The sequence below is a fragment of the Aquarana catesbeiana genome, linkage group LG11 (genome assembly GCF_042186555.1).
Source record: "Aquarana catesbeiana isolate 2022-GZ linkage group LG11, ASM4218655v1, whole genome shotgun sequence".
Taxonomy (NCBI): Eukaryota; Metazoa; Chordata; class Amphibia; order Anura; family Ranidae; genus Aquarana; species Aquarana catesbeiana.
In genome coordinates, this window is record NC_133334.1 from 91,111,083 (window position 1) to 91,134,604 (window position 23,522).

The window sequence follows — 23,522 nt, forward strand, 5'->3', positions numbered from 1 at the left end:
TGTAGTTGATTCATGAGATGCAGTGCTAATTTTATGAGATGTTGCCTTGGTTGTAATAGGCTTCACAGATGTAGACTTGTGAGCAGTTGTCACTTCCCCAGATTCTGTAGACATTTTAGTGGTTTTAACAGAAATTGATCCCTGGGAGGTGGATTTTTTAGATTCAGATTCTGTAGTTGATTTGGGAGATGCAGTGCTTACTTTATGAGATGTAGCTGTGGTTGTTATAGGCTTACTTGATGTAGACCTGTGGGCAGATGTCACTTCACCAGATGCTGTAGATGTTTTAGTGGTTTTCAAAGAAATTGGTCCATGGGAAGTGGATTTTCCATGTTCAGATTCTGTAGTTGATTCATGGGATGCAGTGCTAACTTTATGGGATGTTGCCTTGGTTGTAATAGGCTTCCCAGATGTAGACTTGTGAGCAGATGTCACTTCCCCAGATTCTGTAGACATTTTAGTGGTTTTAATAGAAAATGGTCTATGGGAGGTGGATTTTTCATGTTCAGAATCTGTAGTTGATCTGTGGGATGCAGTGCTTACTTTATGAGATGTAGTCTTTGTTGTTATAGGCTTACTTGATGTGGACTTGTGGACAGATGTAACTTCTCCTGAATTTGTAGACATTTTAGTGGTTTTAACAGAAATTGATCCCTGGGAGGTGGATTTTTTAGATTCAGAATCTGTAGTTGATTTGGGAGATGCAGTGCTAACTTTATGAGATGTAGCTGTGGTTGTTATAGGCTTAATTGATGTAGAACTGTGGGCAGATGTCACTTCACCAGATGCTGTAGATGTTTTAGTGGTTTTCAAAGAAATTGGTCCATGGGAAGTGGATTTTCCATGTTCAGATTCTGTAGTTGATTCATGGGATGCAGTGCTTAGTTTATGAGATGTTGCCTTGGTTGTAATAGGCTTCACAGATGTAGACTTGTGAGCAGTTGTCACTTTCCCAGATTCTGTAGACATTTTAGTGGTTTTAATAGAAAATGGTCTATGGGAGGTGGATTTTTCACGTTCAGATTCTGTAGTTGATTCATGGGATGCAGTGCTTACTTTATGAGATGTAGTCTTTGTTGTTATAGGCTTACTTGATGTGGACTTGTGGACAGATGTAACTTCCCCTGAATTTGTAGACATTTTAGTGGTTTTAACAGAAATGGATCCCTGGGAGGTGGATTTTTTAGATTCAGATTCTGTGGTTGATTTGGGAGATGCAGTGCTTACTTTATGAGATGTAGTTGTGGTTGTTAAAGGCTTACTTGATGTAGACCTGTGGGCAGATGTCACTTCACCAGATGCTGTAGATGTTTTACTGGTTTTCAAAGAAATTGGTCCATGGGAAGTGGATTTTCCATGTTCAGATTCTGTAGTTGATTCATGGGATGCAGTGCTAACTTTATGAGATGTTGCCTTGGTTGTAATAGGCTTCACAGATGTAGACTTGTGAGCAGTTGTCACTTCCCCAGATTCTGTAGACATTTTAGTGGTTTTAATAGAAATTGGTCTATGGGAGGTGGATTTTTCATGTTCAGATTCTGTAGTTGATCTGTGGGATGCAGTGCTTGCTTTTTGAGATGTAGTCTTTGTTGTTATAGGCTTACTTGACGTGGACTTCTGGACAGATGTAACTTCCCCTGAATTTGTAGACATTTTAGTGGTTTTAACAGAAATTGATCCTTGCGAGGTGGATTTTTTAGATTCAGATTCTGTAGTTGATTTGGGAGATGCAGTGCTTACTTTATGAGATGTAGCTGTGGTTGTTAAAGGCTTACTTGATGTAGACCTGTGGGCAGATGTCACTTCACCAGATGCTGTAGATGTTTTAGTGGTTTTCAAAGAAATTGGTCCATGGGAAGTGGATTTTCCATGTTCAGATTCTGTAGTTGATTCATGGGATGCAGTGCTTAGTTTATGAGATGTTGCCTTGGTTGTAATAGGCTTCACAGATGTAGACTTGTGAGCAGTTGTCACTTTCCCAGATTCTGTAGACATTTTAGTGGTTTTAATAGAAATTGGTCTATGGGAGGTGGATTTTTCATGTTCAGATTCTGTAGTTGATCTGTGGGATGCAGTGCTTACTTTATGAGATGTAGCTGTGGTTGTTATAGGCTTACTTGATGTAGACCTGTGGGCAGATGTCACTTCACCGGATGCTGTAGATGTTTTAGTGGTTTTCAAAGAAATTGGTCCATGGGAAGTGGATTTTCCATGTTCAAAATTTGTAGTTGATTCATGTGATGCAGTGCTAACTTTATGGGATGTTGCCTTGGTTGTAATAGGCTTCACAGATGTATACTTGTGAGCAGATGTCTCTTCCCCAGATTCTGTAGACATTTTAGTGGTTTTAATAGAAAATGGTCTATGGGAGGTGGATTTTTCATGTTCAGATTCTGTAGTTGATCTGTGGGATGCAGTGCTTACTTTATGAGATGTAGCTGTGGTTGTTATAGGCTTACTTGATGTAGACCTGTGGGCAGATGTCACTTCACCAGATGCTGTAGATGTTTTAGTGGTTTTCAAAGAAATTGGTCCATGGGAAGTGGATTTTCCATGTTCAGATTCTGTAGTTGATTCATGTGATGCAGTGCTAACTTCATGGGATGTTGCCTTGGTTGTAATAGGCTTCACAGATGTAGACTTGTGAGCAGATGTCTCTTCCTCAGATTCTGTAGACATTTTAGTGGTTTTAACAGAAATTGATCCCTGGGAGGTGGATTTTTTAGATTCATATTCTGTAGTTGATTTGGGAGATGCAGTGCTTACTTTATGAGATGTAGCTGTGGTTGTTATAGGCTTACTTGATGTAGACCTGTGGGCAGATGTCACTTCACCAGATGCTGTAGATGTTTTAGTGGTTTTCAAAGAAATTGGTCCATGGGAAGTGGATTTGCCATGTTCAGATTCTGTAGTCGATTCATGGGATGCAGTGCTAACTTTATGGGATGTTGCCTTGGTTGTAATAGGCTTCCCAGATGTAGACTTGTGAGCAGATGTCACTTCCCCAGATTCTGTAGACATTTTAGTGGTTTTAATAGAAATTGGTCTATGGGAGGTGGATTTTTCATGTTCAGAATCTGTAGTTGATCTGTGGGATGCAGTGCTTACTTTATGAGATGTAGTCTTTGTTGTTATAGGCTTACTTGATGTGGACTTGTGGACAGATGTAACTTCTCCTGAATTTGTAGACATTTTAGTGGTTTTAAAAGAAATTGATCCCTGGGAGGTGGATTTTTTAGATTCAGAATCTGTAGTTGATTTGGGTGATGCAGTGCTAACTTTATGAGATGTAGCTGTGGTTGTTATAGGCTTAATTGATGTAGAACTGTGGGCAGATGTCACTTCACCAGATGCTGTAGATGTTTTAGTGGTTTTCAAAGAAATTGGTCCATGGGAAGTGGATTTTCCATGTTCAGATTCTGTAGTTGATTCATGGGATGCAGTGCTTAGTTTATGAGATGTTGCCTTGTTTGTAATAGGCTTCACAGATGTAGACTTGTGAGCAGTTGTCACTTTCCCAGATTCTGTAGACATTTTAGTGGTTTTAATAGAAATTGGTCTATGGGAGGTGGATTTTTCATGTTCAGATTCTGTAGTTGATCTGTGGGATGCAGTGCTTACTTTATGAGATGTAGCTGTGGTTGTTATAGGCTTACTTGATGTAGACCTGTGGGCAGATGTCACTTCACCGGATGCTGTAGATGTTTTAGTGGTTTTCAAAGAAATTGGTCCATGGGAAGTGGATTTTCCATGTTCAAAATTTGTAGTTGATTCATGTGATGCAGTGCTAACTTTATGGGATGTTGCCTTGGTTGTAATAGGCTTCACAGATGTATACTTGTGAGCAGATGTCTCTTCCCCAGATTCTGTAGACATTTTAGTGGTTTTAATAGAAAATGGTCTATGGGAGGTGGATTTTTCATGTTCAGATTCTGTAGTTGATCTGTGGGATGCAGTGCTTACTTTATGAGACGTAGTCTTTGTTGTTATAGGCTTACTTGATGTGGATTTGTGGACAGATGTAACTTCCCCTGAATTTGTAGACATTTTAGTGGTTTTAACAGAAATTGATCCCTGGGAGGTGGATTTTTTAGATTCAGATTCTGTAGTTGATTTGGGAGATGCAGTGCTTACTTTATGAGATGTAGCTGTGGTTGTTATAGGCTTACTTGATGTAGACCTGTGGGCAGATGTCACTTCACCAGATTCTGTAGATGTTTTAGTGGTTTTTAAAGAAATTGGTCCATTGGAAGTAGATTTTCCATGTTCAGATTCTGTAGTTGATTCATGGGATGCAGTGCTTACTTTATGAGATGTTGCCTTGGCTGTAATAGGCATCACAGATGTAGACTTGTGAGCAGATGTCACTTCCCCAGATTCTGTAGACATTTTAGTGGTTTTAATAGAAAATGGTCTATGGGAGGTGAATTTTTCATGTTCAGATTCTGTAGTTGATCTGTGGGATGCAGTGCTTACTTTATGAGATGTAGTCTTTGTTGTTATAGGCTTACTTGATGTGGACTTGTGGACAGATGTAACTTCCCCTGAATTTGTAGACATTTTAGTGGTTTTAACAGAAATTGATCCCTGGGAGGTGGATTTTTTAGATTCAGATTCTGTAGTTGATTTGGGAGATGCAGTGCTTACTTTATTAGATGTAGCTGTGGTTGTTATAGGCTTACTTGATGTAGACCAGTGGGCAGATGTCACTTCACCAGATTCTGTAGATGTTTTAGTGGTTTTCAAAGAAATTGGTCCATGGGAAGTGGATTTTCCATGTTCAGATTCTGTAGTTGATTCATGGGATGCAGTGCTTACTTTATGAGATGTAGCTGTGGTTGTTATAGGCTTACTTGATGTAGACCTGTGGGCAGATGTCACTTCACCAGATGCTGTAGATGTTTTAGTGGTTTTCAAAGAAAGTGGTCCATGGGAAGTGGATTTTCCATGTTCAGATTCTGTAGTTGATTCATGGGATGCAGTGCTTACTTTATGAGATGTAGCTGTGGTTGTTATAGGCTTACTTGATGTAGACCTGTGGGCAGATGTCCCTTCACCAGATGCTGTAGATGTTTTAGTGGTTTTCAAAGAAATTGGTCCATGGGAAGTGGATTTTCCATGTTCAGATTCTAAAGTTGATTCATGGGATGCAGTGCTAACTTTATGAGATGTTGCCTTGGTTGTAATAGGCTTCACAGATGTAGACTTGTGAGCAGTTGTCACTTCCCCAGATTCTGTAGACATTTTAGTGGTTTTAATAGAAATTGGTCTATGGGAGGTGGATTTTTCATGTTCAGATTCTGTAGTTGGTCTGTGGGATGCAGTGCTTACTTTATGAGATGTAGCTGTGGTTGTTATAGGCTTACTTGATGTAGACCTGTGGGCAGATGTCACTTCACCAGATGCTGTAGATGTTTTAGTGGTTTTCAAAGAAATTGGTCCATGGGAAGTGGATTTTCCATGTTCAGATTCTGTAGTTGATTCATGGGATGCAGTGCTAACTTTATGAGATGTTGCCTTGGTTGTACTAGGCTTCACAGATGTAGTCTTGTGAGCAGATGTCACTTCCCCAGATTCTGTAGACATTTTAGTGGTTTTAATAGAAAATGGTCTATGGGAGGTGGATTTTTCATGTTCAGATTCTGTAGTTGATCTGTGGGATGCAGTGCTTACTTTATGAGATGTAGTCTTTGTTGTTATAGGCTTACTTGATGTGGACTTGTGGACCGATGTAACTTCCCCTGAATTTGTAGACATTTTAGTGGTTTTAACAGAAATTGATCCCTGGGAGGTGGATTTTTTAGATTCAGATTCTGTAGTTGATTTGGGAGATGCAGTGCTTACTTTATGAGATGTAGCTGTGGTTGTTATAGGCTTACTTGATGTAGACCTGTAGGCAGATGTCACTTCACCAGATGCTGTAGATGTTTTAGTGGTTTTCAAAGAAATTGGTCCATGGGAAGTGGATTTTCCATGTTCAGATTCTGTAGTTGATTCATGGAATGCAGTGCTTACTTTATGAGATGTTGCCTTGGTTGTAATAGGCTTCACAGATGTAGACTTGTGAGCAGATGTCACTTCTCCAGATTCTGTAGACATTATAGTGGTTTTAATAGAAACTGGTCTATGAGAGGTGGATTCTTTATGTTCAGACTCTGTGGTGTATTTATGGGATGGAGTGCTTACTTTTTGAGATGTTGCCTTTGTTGTTACAGGTTTACTTGATGTTGACATATGGGCAGATGTAACCCCAGCTTCTGTGGTTTTTTTATGGGATGCTGTATCTATGTTAGGAGATGTTATTTTTGTTGTAGGGTTGCTTGATGTAGATTTGTATACAAATGTCACTTCAGTGGGTTTTGTAGACATTTTAGTTGTCTTGGTGAAACCTGGTCCATGAGAGGTAGACTCATGTTTATATTCTGTGGTTGGTATGTGGGATGCAGCGGTTACTTTGGGAGTTGTAGCTTTAGTTGTCATCTCACCATATTTGGTAGTGGGTTTAATTGTGGAAACAGTTTTTTGTGATTTGGTTTCCCAATTTTCAGTTGTTTTAACTGCAGTCGTCATTTTAGAAGGCTCATGGGAAGACACTTTAGTAGTCATAGAACCTGCTGCCCTACTAGTAGTAGATATTACTTTCATTGTGCTCAGTGTGGGTTTTGTGGTTTCCATTTCTAGTGGTGCTGTTATAATTTTAGTTGTTTTGGTTGATAGAGGTGCATATGTATGAACCTCTACATCAGATGTCTGATGATCTGTAAATGCAGGTGAAACCTTTGTTGATGCACAGCCAGAACAGCATAAGACACGAATTTCATAGTTGTAACAATATGGAAATGGTCCAGTTTGATCTTCATTTTGGCAAACAAGGCCATAGCTAACATTGCATTGCACATTCTGCTGTAATTCTTCCAGTGAAATGTCTGGGAGATCTGCAGATCTGCACTGAATTTCCAAAGGCTCTTCGCAGATTTGAAACCCTGACTTCTTTATTTCTTCGTAAGTTTCAAAGTCTCCATTTTGGACCAAGTTAGGAAAGCTAACATCAAACCACGGTGACCACTGGCATGCAGGTATACAGTTTATTTCTGAAGTTGTAATTTTTCTTGTTGTTGTAGTACGGTCTGTGTGAGGGGTTGATAGATTACTTGTTGCTTTAACTGTACTGGATATGATAGTGTTTTCAGTAGTTTTGTGGGTAATTGTTGAAAATACAGCACTGGTTTCTTTCAAATGTTCTGTTGTGTGATCCTTGATTGTAGAGTGGACATAAGTAGTGGATGATTTACAATCCTCCATAGAGCAACAAAGGATCCTAACCCTATAATTGTAGCAAAGTGGAAAGTTTGAATTCTGATCTTTGTTATTGCAAATCAGACCATGAGTGATGTTACATGTAACTACCTGGCCCACATCAGTAAGGTTTTTATCTGGAAATCTCTCAGCTCTACACTCAATATTGTCTGGTTTTTGACATATAATATTGCCAGCAGCTTTAATATTCTCCAGGGTCTCAAAGTCTCCATCAGAGTTACCAATGCTGGGGAAATGCACATCATACCAAGGTGTCCAAGAGCATTGCTGTTTTTTGCAGGGAGTAGTAAAAGTTGTTTCATGGGATTTAGATATGTATTGGTATGGTGTACTTGTTAGTCTTGACATTCCAGTAGTAGACATAGTTGTTGCTTTTACTGATGAAAAACCTTGGGTTGAGTGACTTGGTGCTTTGCTAACAGTGCCTTCTGGTTGGACAGTTGAGGCCGTTGTAAATTCTGATGTTATTGTCATAAATGGTGAAGGAGCTATTGTGTCAGAAGAAGAAGGATTGGTTGATTCTCCACAAGGCACAAAGCTACAGCACAGAACTCGGATCTCATAATTAAAGCACAGCTGGGAGAACTGATCTCGATTATGACACACAAGACCCACAGATGTATTGCATGTAACAATCTGACCCAAATCAGCAATAGGAATCTTTGGAAACTTTTGTGCTCGACATTCTACCTGGGATGGTATTTTACATACAGTGTAGCCCTTTTTTCTTATATTCTTAAAGGTTTCAAAGTCTCCTTCATTTTCACCATATGTTGGACAAGTGCTATCATACCACATTGACCATTTACATACTTCTTCAAGGCAAGACACAGAGGTTGGTGAAGCTTGTACTGCAAGGAGAAAGATAATACTAATTACTCAGAAAAATATATTCAATTTTGAGGCTGCAAAAGTACATTTATTAGTTGACATTGTTTGTAAAAGAAGAAAATTATTTACATTTCTAAATGTAGTCTATTACTAATTCTCTCTTTGTTTCTGTATGGACTCACTCACATGGGTGCAGAGTCCTGTACAGTATGCAGAAGGGCCGTGTTTATGCGAATTGAAGACATAGATGTTCTGTACAGCCACAGCCAACATTTCAATGACAGTCTGACAACTACAGCAGTTGTGCAGATCTTAGGGTTTTTTTATACCCCTGTATAAAATAAAGCTTTGAAGATAATTACTAGGTTACAGCTGAACTCCATGCTACCATCGATATACACAAATGGATACTTATAAGGTAGCTGTATTATCTGCCAATGGATTTGCATTTGTCTTCATTGTGCCTGGAGATTTACATAGGTCTGCCACAAGACACAGCCCTGCCTGACCGGCAAAAACACCTCTCTGTCAGTGCAACTGACTGACTCCTTATGCTGCTTCTCTTTCTTGCAGTCTGAGTTTTGCTGCAAAGGCAATGCAAGAGGCTGGTACCAAGTCAAACCTTTACAGTTGCTTGCATATAGTATATGCATTTAATGATCTATTAATGATTACAGAACTGTATTAATGTATGTATTTTATATCTGCCTGCGTTCAGTTGCAGTGTGTACAACATACTAACCAGATGTAGTAAGCATGTAAGAAAAATTGTCATTATCTCTTATAGAAAGTGCTCCCCATTTTTATTTTATACCCTATACTAGAAAAATCAGCAGCTGTTGTAAAGATGTTGTAGTTGGAATTGCTAAGTACGAACATCTGAGATGAAATCCTACCTGGAGTGGACATGTTTTCTGCATGCTTGGCAGTGGTATCAAAATGAAAGGTAGTGGCAGGTTTGGTCGTTGTTGAGCATGGATAGACACTTCTAATAATGGTTCCATTTGATGAACATGTAGCAGTTATGCATCCCCCAATTCCATCAGTGGTATTGTAGATGATGTCACCATAGTTGAACTTCATATTACCATAGTAACAGTAGCATGCTGAGGGTTAAAGAGAGTGATTACAAAATATAAGCATCAGATATTACACAGTCACACTTAGACCCCTTTCACACTGAGGCACTTTTCAGGCGCTTTCATGCTAAAAAAAAGCGCTTGAAAAGCTCACGAAAACCTATTTTCATTAGAAATCAATGAATGCTTTCACACTGGGGCAGGGTGGTGAAAAAATGCCCCTCTCCATTGAAATGAATGTAAAGCGCTTCAAAAGCACCCGAAAAGCTCTTCAAAAGCGCTTAAAAAGCTCTTCAAAAGTGCTCAGTGTTTTCCTGGCAGTTTTCAAGCGCCTCAGTGTGAAAGGAGCCTTAGGGTATCCATACATAGGAACAAATAATTGCTCAAAATCAGCATTGATGACTTTTTGACTATACACATGTGGTCAAAGATCAGGGAACAGCTCAATGACTTTGAAATAACCAATCAGCTGGACAATTTTTATTTTATTATAATTGTACTGGTACAGCGTATGTAAAGGGACTCTTTATTGTAGATAGCAATGTGCATGCTTAGGGAGATTTTAAGAGATTTGAGGTTGTTCATTATCATCTTTTTGTTATATGATTTGCCACTAAGGGCAGCTTGACAATGCCCCACTGCACTTTGGCTGCAGTGCGGGCAGATCACAGGGTACCTGCGGTTTTGGTGCAGGTTAGTTGCTCTTTCCCATAGACTTCTATTATGTCCCAAGGTTTTGGTGCAATATCTGAAAGTGCACCAAAAGTCCTGCATGCAAGACTTTTGATGTGCTTTCAGAAAATGCACCAAAACATAATAGAAGTTGATGGCAAAGCGCAGCTAATCACAGGTACACTGTGCTGTGGCCAACGAGAGTAAGGGCAGTGTTAGCTGGGTAAACACTATGAGAAAATCGGAAGAAAAATTCCATAGGTGTTGTACACAACTTTCGACATCTGATTCAGACTTTGCAAATTAAAATTTTCTAAAGGGACAAACTCCAAATTTTTTCCTGTATGTGAACAGACTGAACAATTTTTATTTAATGTGTACTGTTTTCTTATGGTTTTCATAGGAGAAAAATCAGATATGAAAGTCTGCGCATGATCAGAAACAAAAAAAAAGCCTTTGTACATTATTTCCTTCCTCAGTTTCAGACTTGCTGTGAAACAAAGAGGAAAACCGGACGATCATTCGCCCAATTTTTTCATAGTGTGTGCCCAGCTTTAGGCTGCCCTAAGGATAAACTGTCATTCTTTGATATATTCATATATTACTGGATAGAAAACATAATGTCACCACTGAAATGATAATTATCTTGTACAACTGAAAATCAATCTGTGCTTTGCCGATGAGGGCAAAGCAACAGGTTCACATTAAAAGAGCCTTCTAATACTATATACTTACCTTTACTTCACTATCCTGCCACTCTGTTCAGTTACTGGAAATGAAAGCAAAGTCATGTGGACTTTGGAAGTCCCTGAAGTTGTAGCTCACAGAGGGCTGTTTGGCCTTGTGCTATCACATGGTTGAATTATGTGCTCTTCTATACCTGGACATACTGTGTATTTCCTTCAACTCCTGGAACTGAACGTAGCAGGAGAGTGAAGCATGAGTGAACAGGGAAAGGTAAGCATGTTCTGCTGGGAATGGGGGGATTGAAGTCATCTTGATGTTATTCCCTGAATGGACAAAGCACTGGCTTGCTTTAATGTGATTTTTTTCTCTATGGGCACACTAAACCCTACAGGCTTTACACCAACTCAACACAGATTTTTCTGCAGTGTGGAATCAACATTTATGTGATTAAAGGGACCCTGTTTCCAGACTATCAATTTCAACAACAATCTTTCCATAAGATTATATGTGTATTTAATGCATATTATTTGCATATAAAAGCCTCCCTTGTGTAGACATCCAAAAGCCCCAAGACTGTTGCTGGATGCCTCTTTCTTGGATATAATGTCAGCAGCATCAGCAGTGTCAGAGCTGTCACCAGAGTGACAATTTACAATATTGTCCTTCACTTCTCCCCCATCAGCTACATAAAAGTGAGGGGCTGAGGAGCTTGGCCAGCACAGACATTAATTAAATATTCCCAGAAGAGTAGAGGGCTACGTTGTGCAAGTAGGGAGGAGACTGTGCTAGGGGATTGACTCTTTCTGTAATAATCATATTCCTTGGTAAGTCGGAATGCACATTACAACTAATGCCCCGTACACAGGGTCGGACTTTGTTCGGACATTCCGACAACAAAATGCTAGGATTTTTTCCGACGGATGTTGGCTCAAACTTGTCTTGCATACACATGGTCACACAAAGTTGTCGGAAAATCCGATCATTCTGAACGCGGTGACGTAAAACACGTACGTCGGGACTATAAACGGGGCAGTGACCAATAGCTTTCATCTCTTTATTTATTTTGAGCATGCGTGGCACTTTGTCCGTCGGATTTGTGTACACACGATCGGAATTTCTGACAACGGATTTTGTTGTCGGAAAATTTTATATCCTGCTCTCAAACTTTGTGTGTCGCAAAATCCGATGGAAAATGTGTGATGGAGCCTACACACGGTCGGAATTTCCGACAACAAGGTCCTATCACATTTTCCGTCGGAAAATCCGACCGTGTGTACGGGACATAAGAATTTAAAATACTTGATTTTCTTTGCTTTTACCTGCAGTTTGGTGACAAAGTAACAAAATAAAAAGGTTTCTTTCAAAGGGGAGAATGACACATAGGTCTTCAATAGGGGCCAAGGGCATGTTTACCATTTAAATATAGAACAAAAAAGGGAGAAGGATAGCACCCACCTCTGAGATCCATGTGACAGCGAAGACCTTTCTTGGTGCAAATGCTGAAAAATAAATGTGAGTTTAGAAGGATTTCCACTTCAAAATCAAACAATAATAAACTGAATAAAAAGCAGAGAGACAGTTACCAGCTTTCACAGTTCTTGTAGGAGGGTACCATATCCCCAATATTGTACCGATCACCTTCATCATCATAGCAGCCACAATCTGCTTGAGCTACACACTTCATGATGTCTTCATCAAAGAAGGGTCGTGTTTTGGGACATTTCGGATAACATCCTGGCATAGAATGTATAACAATTTAAAAAATCTTGAAATCCATAAACATTTACAGCAAATAGGAAAACTAATATGATACAAGAAATGGGATGTGACAGCTCTCTATTTTCAACTACCTAGCTAGAGAGAAAAAGAGCTTCTGGTTCTACCAATAAAAAAAGAAATTCAATGTTTAAAGAGAATGACAGTCACTCAAACATGCTTTTAAAAAGTGTATATTTAGAGTGGTAAAAAAGCTTCAAGGACAGTAAAACACTTTTATTTATGTAGTATAGAAAGTATTTTAATGGATTCCACTAACCCTCTAATCCTGGCAGGTTGTTCATACACTGGCCACTGGGGTTCCTACAGGTCTTCAAGCAGGGAGCTCCACAAGGTTTATAGTGCCACTCACACTCTCCTTCAGGGTTATAGTAATCACAGAACATAGCTAGATATAGGAAAAATAAGATAAATATTAGTCATCTTATCTGCCAAAAGGCCAGGCGACCGACACCCTGTTTTCCCGTAGAGTTAAGTTGGGGTACACACCAGGGTTGCACCAATACCTGTATCTGTGCCGATACTAAGCATTTGCATGAGTACTTAAACCTAAAACTGATACCTTTACAGTGCGTTTTGAGCCCATACACAATGCATGGGCTAAAATCACACTGCAAAGAACCACATGTGATTTGAACAGGAATGTGGTGCGATTTCTGTCTGAATCACATGCGGTTTTCACTGCTTCTGTGTGAAGCCAGGCTTGTCATAGTGACTTCAGCCTGGGTTCACACAGGAGCGGTGCAGGAAACCGCATGCAATTTGGACAGGAATTACACCGAATTCCCGTTCAAATAGCATCTGATTCTTTGCACTGTGATTTGAGTCCATTCACTTAGTATGGGCTCAAACCGCACCGCAAAGGTATCAGTACTCAGTATCGAGTACTTGTGTACAAGTATCGGTACTCGTACTCAACGGTAAAAAAGCAGTATCGGTGCAACCCTAGTACACACATATTGATATTTGGCCAGTTCAGCAGGGACCAGCTGAATTTTGAAATGTGTGTGGCCCTCCCTGTTCAACAGAGGTCAATCGGTAGATCAATTTCTGTCCAACGGAACTGCTGGAAAACTTAATTTGATCTGCTGATCAGTGCATTCTGACAGTTGAGGTTCCCAGCTCTCAAAGTACAATAGCACAGCTGGGAGGATTCCTTCATCCACCTTGCTTGTGTCAGTTGAACTAAAAAAAACTATGCATGTATACTCAGCTTTAAGGCGGTTGTATACCTCGCTTTCACATTTTTACCTACAGGTAAGCCTATACAGGTAAGGCTTACCTGTAGGCAAAATGAATATCTCCTAAACCTGTATGGATTAGGAGATATTCACCTTGCATGCAGCCGCTCACGTCAGCGGCGAAAATCAGAGCTCCTTGCCGGAAAGAGGATTCCCACGCGCATGCGTGGGAGTGACGTCATCACAGCTCCGGCTTCGTTCTAAGCTAAGTATTTCATAATGAGCTAGTATGCGGTGCATACTAGCCCATTATGCCTTTGCCTTACTTTTTTTTTTTTTTGCCGGCATACAACCCTTAAATAAACCGGAATACAGTGATGTCATCTCTCTGCTTGCAGCCTGAATACATATGCTGCTCACAGGACCATAGACAGAACCCCAAATTAATAAAATACAATACAACATAATAGATTGAAAATTGTGGCAGGACCTTTAATTGGTTTTGATGATAAACACATAATTAAATAATTGTATGATTACATAGTTACATAGATACATAGTAGGTGAGGTTGAAAAAAAACACAAGTCCATCAAGTCCAACCTGTGTGTGTGCTTTTATGTTCGTATTACATTGTATATCCCTGTATGTTGTGGTCAACCATAAACCATAACTGAATATAAGCCAATACTTGTAACAAATAAGAACATTACATTTAACTATAAAGTTCAGCTCAGCCATTACAGCTCAACTTGACCATAAAATTGATTAAATTACACTGTCCCCTTCGATTAAAGGGACTAAACCACATAACCCAGGACCATAACAATAATTCTAAGGATTGGATGCTTTTGTGTCAACTATCTTCTGTTGCTCTGACTTAATGATGTACTACTCTTTCTTGTATAGGTCACTGGAGGCTCAAGGTAAGTACTCTCATTTTGGTCTGATCTATATAGATGTATATAAAATGCACTTTTTATCTATCAAAAAGTGCTTTCCAGTGCTAAACTTTCATCTGATTTCTAAATTGCTGCATTTGTAAAATCCAAAAGCCAATATACCGTAAAGGAATAGTAGTGGTAAAAAAAAGCATTTGTGGGTTTAACAATTTTTTTGTACAATTCTCCTTTAAGGGGGTGTGGCAAGGGGTGTGTCCTATGCCTGCATACTTTTTCTGATAGGTGTCCCTCATTCCCATCTCAAAAATTTGGGAGGTATGGGTCTGTCATGGTCCCATGGTTGGGATGTGCTCCCCCACCTTACATTCCTCCTTCTCTGTCAACACGTGTGCAAACAGAAGAATTTAATTGGTTCCTAGTTCCCCCCCTCTCTCTCAATCTGAGTGCGGATAGACAGCTGATATCAATAAAGATATCAATAAAGATATTGGTCTTTTTATCTGCTTGGAGTTCATCTTTCAATGAGAAACTCCAGTTTGATGTATAGAACATAGGAATGTGGTAAGCCTGAATCAAGATCCTTAAATACTGTAAGTATTTTATTTAAACAATAGAACAATTCTTCAATAAAAGTTAATTGTTTTAAATTATTAAAATAAAATGTGTTGTTTTCAAATGTCTTTCCTACATTTGGCCTATGATTTTATTTATGTTACAGCAGTGTTGATTTGGTCATTTGTTACTACGTTAAAATGACTGATGTAACAAATGAACAAATCTCCTAGTTGCCACCTTTTTTCCAAAGAATGAGTGACCTTTAAAGGAAACCTAACATGAGAAAAATACAGGAGCTGCAATTGCTAATCTATTTCTTGATATGCTTGTTTGTTAGCTATTGCTGCCTTCAATATACAGTATCCTCAGTCAATATCTCGGAACCAGCTTGCATAGTAACATGATAGTTTTCTTAATATTTACAAGAAAAAAGTCTTAGTCAACTTACGGCATATTTCTGGGCTTCTCCATGAAACACAGATTCCGGCATCATTACAAGCTCTGGCATAAGCTGAGACAGCTGTACAATAGCACTCACAGTCTCCTCCAGTGTCACACCCACATGTGTCACTAACACAAGCCTCAAGGTATGGAGTAGGGTCAACCTAAAAGTAAATCATGGTTAGACTCTTCGTCCTCAACAGCTCATACATTTAATACTGCTCTAATTTCAAAATGTCAAAACACTTCAGTAATTTCAAATGGATAGTAATGTAATATAGCAGGTTCAATTGAAAGTGAAATATTAGTTTTGGGTTGACACTGTTGGATCTTTTGTCAGCTCTCTGTCAGAACCTTTAACCCTTTTGAGACCAGGAGTCAATAAAGCTTGGTATTATCAATAATCAAAGTGATCTGTTTGAACAAACTTGGGAACCTTGGGCATCAAATATCCACGTACCATTGTCTTTGACCCCATGCACTATGCAGACACCGAGCCTCTCTCCTCCCAATATGGCTACAGCTTCGTCCTAGCTATCTCCTTATTTGGGGGATTTTATCCCCATACCATTACTCCTTTTTATTTTTTTCCATTTTTATTCCATCTATCTCTCTCCTTTTCTCCTTTCTCGAGTTTAAACTAAGACTAATAAACAAACCATTCTCATTATTATGTTACTTGCTACACATGTTGGATTCTCTAAAGTGTCGTTAGTGTTTTTCTTCTTTTGATTTTTTCTTTGTTTCCTTGTCTTGATATCAATAAATTCTTGTTTTTTTGTTTTTGTTTCCTTTTGGGGTTTTGGAACTTAAATAACAATGTTACTGTCATGATAAATTTTGCATTGTAAACAATAAAAATGTATTGAACGTAAAGCTTAGATATCCAGGCCAAATTAAGCAGTCCCAATATGCATCTGTTAACTTGACAATGAGGGTTATTTACTAAACCTTGACAGTGCAAAATCTGGTGCACCTCAGCATGGAAACCAATCAGCTTCCAGGTTTTATTTTATTGTCAAAGCTTTACTGAATAAGCTGAAGTTAGAAGCTGATTGACTACCATGCACAGCTGCATCAGATTTTGCACTCTCAAGTTTTAGTAAACAACCCCCAGTAACTCTATCTACTGTATATGTTTATCCTGTAATAAATATATATATAACATTTATTTTAATATGGCTGCAAGTTGTTTTCGGAATAGACACTCCAGCCATGTCATAGCTGTTATTGTGATCACAATACAGGGAACCACTTTGATTGGTTCCTGATCATTAGCAAGGACCAAAGCGGTCAATGCCAGCTGGGTTTGATAGCTAGCAGCTGTGTGCAATATTGACTCCTGTCTGTCAATATGGGAACACAGATTAACATTACCTCAGCAGGAAGCATTGTGCAAGGGAACAGCTAAGATTATGGACAGCTAAGCTGTGTGACCAATCTTTTGAAATTTGCCCCCACTTCCCCACTCCCTTTGAAATCAAATACTCAAACTAAAAAATAATGTTTGGGTGAGATTACTATCACATGAATTATTAGAACACGGCATCACATCTATTAAACAAAACATAAGAACCCACTTTAGAATGGCACTTGGAGAATGCTGCGTCCATGATAATACTGCAGTGCTTCTGAGACCAAGACTGACGGTATGGATTGGCAATGCATGGATCCTTTAGAAGCTGAGCATCAGGACAGGTTGGCGAAGCTTTCCAGCTGTTTCCAAATTCTTCTACGTTGACTACAACCGATTGTGTTCTTGTGGTGAAATCATTGGAAACACTACCATCATAATTACCACAGAGACCACAAACATTTCCCTAATAAAAAAAAATAATTTTAAATGGTAATACACCAACACATATCAGAAGCTATAAAACACAGCATAGGTAGTAAAAATTCTAGACATTCATTTTGTGGCTGCTTCATATGTTTATCCTACAGTTCTACAAATAACAATGGAACAGATGTTCTATTGAAAGGACTTTTCTACATTTTATAGAAGGTGTCAGGCTGTTTTAAAAGTGTACTCCAGGATAAACAAAATATTATTTAAATACAAGAGGCTTGTGTACTCTTACTCGAATATTGGTATCCTTTATGAAGTTCCTCCATTTGAGCAGGAAATTTTTCCTTTGTGCAAATGCTTCCTGTAATAAAGACCAGTCACTGCTGCCTTCTCTCCTTGTGCAGGGTGACTGGTCTTGTATCTGCCCCCTCCTGTAGTTTTCTGCAGGCAGCCTGTAGTGGGAGGACCTGCTTAGTTCCTTCCACAGCTCTGTTCTCTGCACAGACTTTGTTCAACACAGGTGATGTCACACATATTTTTACATGGAATTATCTGGGCCTTTAAAGGCATTTGGTGCACACAAAGTAGATTTGTATTCTTTGAGGAACATGTTTGAATTACAGTTTTTGTGTCTGTAGTTCAGCCCTTAGAAAGTGTGAAACACCATCCTTTCCTATATTAGGGGAGAAGGAGTGTTTCTATTTGGATAGAGCCCTGCTATCTACAGAAACTGAAGGGTTATCTTCACATAACTGAAGACTGAATGAGATGCCTGGTATCTAAGTATATGTGTGGTATTACCATGGGCAACCATGATATAATTGTCCACTTGATCCAAATGACTAAATCCCTTTGTCTGGGAATTAATAAAGTTATAAAGTAGAGAAAAGTTAAAGTGTACCTCTAGATAAAACTATTTCTCCCAGTTTTGGATGAACTGGGGAAGGGTAATAACATCTGTCAGTTTTTCTGCTGTCAATGGCCCTGTTAGGGAGATATCCCTCAGTTTCCTAATCTGATGATAGTGTGTCACCAGTACAGAAATTAAAGAGAAAATTCCAACAGGGACAAAAACAGTAGAGAAAAAAAACACTTTTTTAGAACTTTAGCAAAAGGCTATACCATGTTTAGGGATGAGCTTCGAGTTCGAGTCGAACTCATGTTCGACTCGAACATTGGCTGTTTGCAAGTTCGTCGAACAGCGAACAATTTGGGGTGTTCGCGGCAAATTCGAATGCCGCGGAACACCCTTTAAAAGTCTATGGGAGAAATCAAAAGTGCTAATTTTAAAGGCTAATATGCAAGTTATTGTCATAAAAAGTGTTTGGGGACCCAGGTCCTGCCCCAGGGGACATGGATCAATGCAAAAAAAAGTTTTAAAAACGGCCGTTTTTTCAGGAGCAGTGATTTTAATAATGCTTAAAGTCAAACAATAAAAGTGTAATATCCCTTTAAATTTCGTACCTGGGGGGTGTCTATAGTATGCCTATAAAGGGGCGCATGTTTCCTGTGTTTAGAACAATCTGACAGCAAAATGACATTTTGAAGGAAAAAACTCATTTAAAACTACCCGCGGCTATTGCATTGCCGACAATACACATAGAAGTTCATTGATAAAAACGGCATGGGAATTCCCCAAAGGGGAACCCCGAACCAAAATTAAAAAAAAAAAAATGACGTGGGAGTCCCCCTAAATTCCATACCAGGCCCTTCAGGTCTGGTATGGATATTAAGGGGAACCCCGGCCAAAATTTAAAAAAAAAAATGACGTGGGGTTCCCCCTAAATTCCATACCAGACCCTTCAGGTCTGGTATGGATTTTAAGGGGAACCCCGCGCCAAAAAAAAACAAAAAACGGCGTGGGGTCCCCCCAAAAATCCATACCAGACCCTTATCCGAGCACGCAACCTGGCAGGCCGCAGGAAAAGAGGGGGGGACGAGAGTGCGGCCCCCCCTCCTGAACCGTACCAGGCCACATGCCCTCAACATTGGGAGGGTGCTTTGGGGTAGCCCCCCAAAACACCTTGTCCCCATGTTGATGAGGACAAGGGCCTCATCCCCACAACCCTGGCCGGTGGTTGTGGGGGTCTGAGGGCGGGGGGCTTATCGGAATCTGGAAGCCCCCTTTAACAAGGGGACCCCCAGATCCCGGCCCCCCCCCGTGTGAAATGGTAAGGGGGTACTTACCCCTACCATTTCACTAAAAAACTGTCAAAAATGTTAAAAATGACAAGAGACAGTTTTTGACAATTCCTTTATTTAAATACTTCTTCTTTCTTCTATCTTCCTTCATCTTCTGGTTCTTCTGGCTCTTCTGGTTCTTCCTCCGGCGTTCTCGTCCAGCATCTCCTCCGCGGCGTCTTCTATCTTCTTCTCCTCGGGCCGCTCCGCACCCATGGCATGGGGGGGAGGCTCCCGCTCTTCTCTTCATCTTCTTCATCCTCTTCTCTTCTTCTTTTCTTCTCTTCTTCTCTTCTTCATTTTCTTCTCCGGGCCGCTCCGCAACCCATGCTGGCATGGAGGGAGGCTCCCGCTGTGTGACGGCGCTCCTCGTCTGACAGTTCTTAAATAACGGGGGCGGGGCCACCCGGTGACCCCGCCCCCCTCTGACGCACGGTGACTTGACGGGACTTCCCTGTGATGTCACGGGGAATGCCACAGGGAAGTCCCGTCATGTCCCGTGCGTCAGAGGGGGGCGGGGTCACCGGGTGGCCCCGCCCCCCGTTATTTAAGAACTGTCAGACGAGGAGCGCCGTCACACAGCGGGAGCCTCCCTTCATGCCAGCATGGATGCGGAGCGGCCCGGAGAAGAAAATGAAGAAGAGAAGAAGAGAAGAAGAGAAGAAGATGAAGAAGAAGAGAAGAGCGGGAGCCTCCCCCCATGCCATGGGTGCGGAGCGGCCCGAGGAAAAGAAGATAGAAGACGCCGCGGAGGAGATGCTGGACGAGAACGCCGGAGGAAGAACCAGAAGAGCCAGAAGAACCAGAAGAACCAGAAGATGAAGGAAGATAGAAGAAAGAAGAAGTATTTAAATAAAGGAATTGTCAAAAACTGTCTCTTGTCATTTTTAACATTTTTGACAGTTTTTTTGTGAAATGGTAGGGGTACTTTTGTACCCCCTTATCATTTCACACAGGGGGGGGGGCCGGGATCTGGGGGTCCCCTTGTTAAAGGGGGCTTCCAGATTCCGATAAGCCCCCCGCCCGCAGACCCCCACAACCACCGGCCAGGGTTGTGGGGATGAGGCCCTTGTCCTCATCAACATGGGGACAAGGTGTTTTGGGGGGCTACCCCAAAGCACCCTCCCAATGTTGAGGGCATGTGGCCTGGTACGGTTCAGGAGGGGGGGGCCGCACTCTCATCCCCCCCTCTTTTCCTGCGGCCTGCCAGGTTGCGTGCTCGGATAAGGGTCTGGTACGGATTTTTGGGGGGACCCCACGCCGTTTTTTTTTTTTTTTTGGCGCGGGGTTCCCCTTAAAATCCATACCAGACCTGAAGGGTCTGGTATGGAATTTAGGGGGAACCCCACGTCATTTTTTTTTTTTAATTTTGGTTCGGGGCTCCCATTTGTGGAATTCCCATGCCGTTTTTATCAATGAACTTCTATGTGTATTGTCGGCAATGCAATAGCCGCGGGTAGTTTTAAATGAGTTTTTTCCTTCAAAATGTAATTTTGCTGTCAGACTGTTCTAAACACAGGAAACATGCGCCCCTTTACAGGCATACTATAGACACCCCCCAGGTACGAAATTTAAAGGGATATTACACTTTTATTGTTTGACTTTATGCATTATTAAAATCACTGCTCCTGAAAAAACGGCCGTTTTTAAAACTTTTTTTTGCATTGATCCATGTCCCCTGGGGCAGGACCCAGGTCCCCAAACACTTTTTATGACAATAACTTGCATATTAGCCTTTAAAATTAGCACTTTTGATTATTCATGTTCGTGTCCCATAGACTTTAACGGTGTTCGCGTGTTCGAACGAACTTTTTTCCAGATCGCATGTTCTGGTGCGAACCGAACAGGGGGGTGTTCGGCTCATCCCTAACCATGTTTAAGCTTTTCATTACTGTCTGTAATCCTTTTGGAGATTATTTCCTCCACAGAGACAGTTTTGATCCTTCTCTGCCTTTTAAAAACACGAAAAAGAAATGTTTTTGGCTGGAGTTATGATTTAAAATTCCTGTCAGGTGGGGTCAGTGGTACCATTTGGAAGAGTTCTCCTCATTCCCTGCAATGTACCTCTCCCCTGTGCATAGACAGCAACTACAAAAAAAAATATGTATATATATATATATATATATATATATATATATATATATATATATATATATATATATATATATATATATATATAGATTGTTAGAAGTGCTAATTCTTGCTCACTCTTGCAAAAAAAATGTTTTTGTTTTCTATGTTTTCTTTGCAGTGATTTTTCCATTCATTCCTGTCTCTACAGAAAGTGAATGGAAATATCCCCATCAAGGCCTCTGACAGAAATAAAATCTGATGGAGGCTCCAAGCCACTTTATTCAAAACTAAGTGAAAAGTTTTTGCTGAAGTTGGGCTTTAATTAACCATCCATAAGGTATACAGCAAGATGATATAAAAACATATCCAATGTTAATTATTCCTTAAACTAGATATTTTCAGAGTTAGGTGTGTTTTTAAAATTTAATAACTTGGCTTTGTAATGTCAAAGTCACTAGTTGAAAGCTGTGGTTGATCAAAGGTGTAATGCATTCACCCTTTTTCTTTGTGTGGGTTTATTTGTCCTGTACTATCATGTACTGGTGTTTATTCTGTTGCTCCTTGTATCATACTCCTTCAAACTTCAATAAAGGGCTTGTTCGATTAAAAAAAAAACAGTCTAATGCATTCGGTAAGAACAGTACATTATAATATTAAGAAGGAGTAATTAAAATATTAAACCCTCACATTCTAAATTCATCACAATTCTTTAATGCTAACAACCTCAGTGCTTTACGGATGGTTGCAAAAAACAGTTTGTTGAACACATTTATTGCCTAGAGTAGCAACTGGTGGTCAACATTAAGGAGGATTTACTAAACTGGAGCTTTATTATTTCAAACAGCTTCCATGTTTTTTTGTCAAAGCTTAATTGAATAAGCTGAAGTTAGAAGCCAATTGGCTTCCATGCCCTTCTTCACCAGATTCTGAGTGCTCCAGTTTCAGGAAATCTCTACTATTGTGTCTCTGAAGGATGACAGCTTCTTTACCTTGAACTCTGGGCTTAACTTGATCAGAATGCTTGTCTTCTTGTCCCACATGAGGATCAAACCATTCTTAGCCTCAATCACCAGGTACATTCCCATCTTCCTTATCTGGTAGGGAACATCACCACCAGTGTCTCTTTGCACTACTTCAAAGGATCCATCACTCAATTTCAACTCAAAGTTCTGTAAAGTACAAGTAACACGCTATAAAGCAGGAATCTAATAAATATAATGCAACCAAATAATATAATTCATGTAGGCCGAGTTAAAAAAGCAAAATGATAACCTTTTGAGTGCAGTGTGCCACTTTACTGTCTTAGTAAGAAAATGCTTTTTTTCTTTATTAGCTTCATGTAGTTGAGCTACACAAAACTACAGTATAATTGTATCTATGGAGATGCAGTGTTGGCATCCTAACCTGAGCTACAAACACCGTCCTCTCTTCGCATCTCTATTACATAGAGAGGAGGGGTTTTGTAGTTCACAGAAGATAGATGAGAAAACTGATAACACTGATTTAGATTTCAGTTTGGTGCTAAGAAAGCTATAAGGACACTTGGTTTCTAGTAGGATCAACAGGTATTTTTTCTGTACTTGCAGAAAATGTATTTAACCTGAAAAAAAATAATGCGGCTAGCACACTTAAGGTAAGCTATATTTTATTTTGTTATTGTTTGTGAAATATACTGATGATGTAGTATAGATGTGAAGTTCTGAACACTCAGTACTCACCCCCAAAAACACTTTAATGGCCTTGGAACAGGTAGTCCCAGTTGTTCCACATTGGATGTTTTCAGAGATAATTCTGAATGAACCATTTCCAGGGTTGGATGCACAGTAGTCCTACAAATTAACAGAAAGCACAAGAATCAACATTTTGGGATGCTTAATAAGTAACAAATATATATATACATATAAATGGTCTATTGTGAATTATTTCACTGGATTACAGTCACATTATAGTCACCATTTGCCTTCATTTTCCAGGAATACTTGTAAAATGTGAAATATTATTAAATTATTGATAAGGCCTTACAAAAAAGATTGTGTAAGC

The 23,522-nt window shown here is 39.8% G+C and overlaps 1 protein-coding gene across 1 annotated transcript in view; it reads right to left on the bottom strand.

Annotated features, from left to right (window-relative positions):
• The window catches only part of LOC141111709 (uncharacterized), an 85,737-nt gene that overhangs the window by 30,301 nt on the left and 31,914 nt on the right, over nucleotides 1-23,522 (bottom strand). The window contains 10 exon segments of the mRNA XM_073603854.1: nucleotides 331-5,906; nucleotides 7,224-8,168; nucleotides 9,045-9,254; nucleotides 12,042-12,085; nucleotides 12,170-12,320; nucleotides 12,622-12,750; nucleotides 15,447-15,603; nucleotides 17,020-17,259; nucleotides 22,472-22,651; nucleotides 23,201-23,311. Of these exon segments, the coding sequence (XP_073459955.1) occupies nucleotides 331-5,906; nucleotides 7,224-8,168; nucleotides 9,045-9,254; nucleotides 12,042-12,085; nucleotides 12,170-12,320; nucleotides 12,622-12,750; nucleotides 15,447-15,603; nucleotides 17,020-17,259; nucleotides 22,472-22,651; nucleotides 23,201-23,311 (7,743 nt within the window).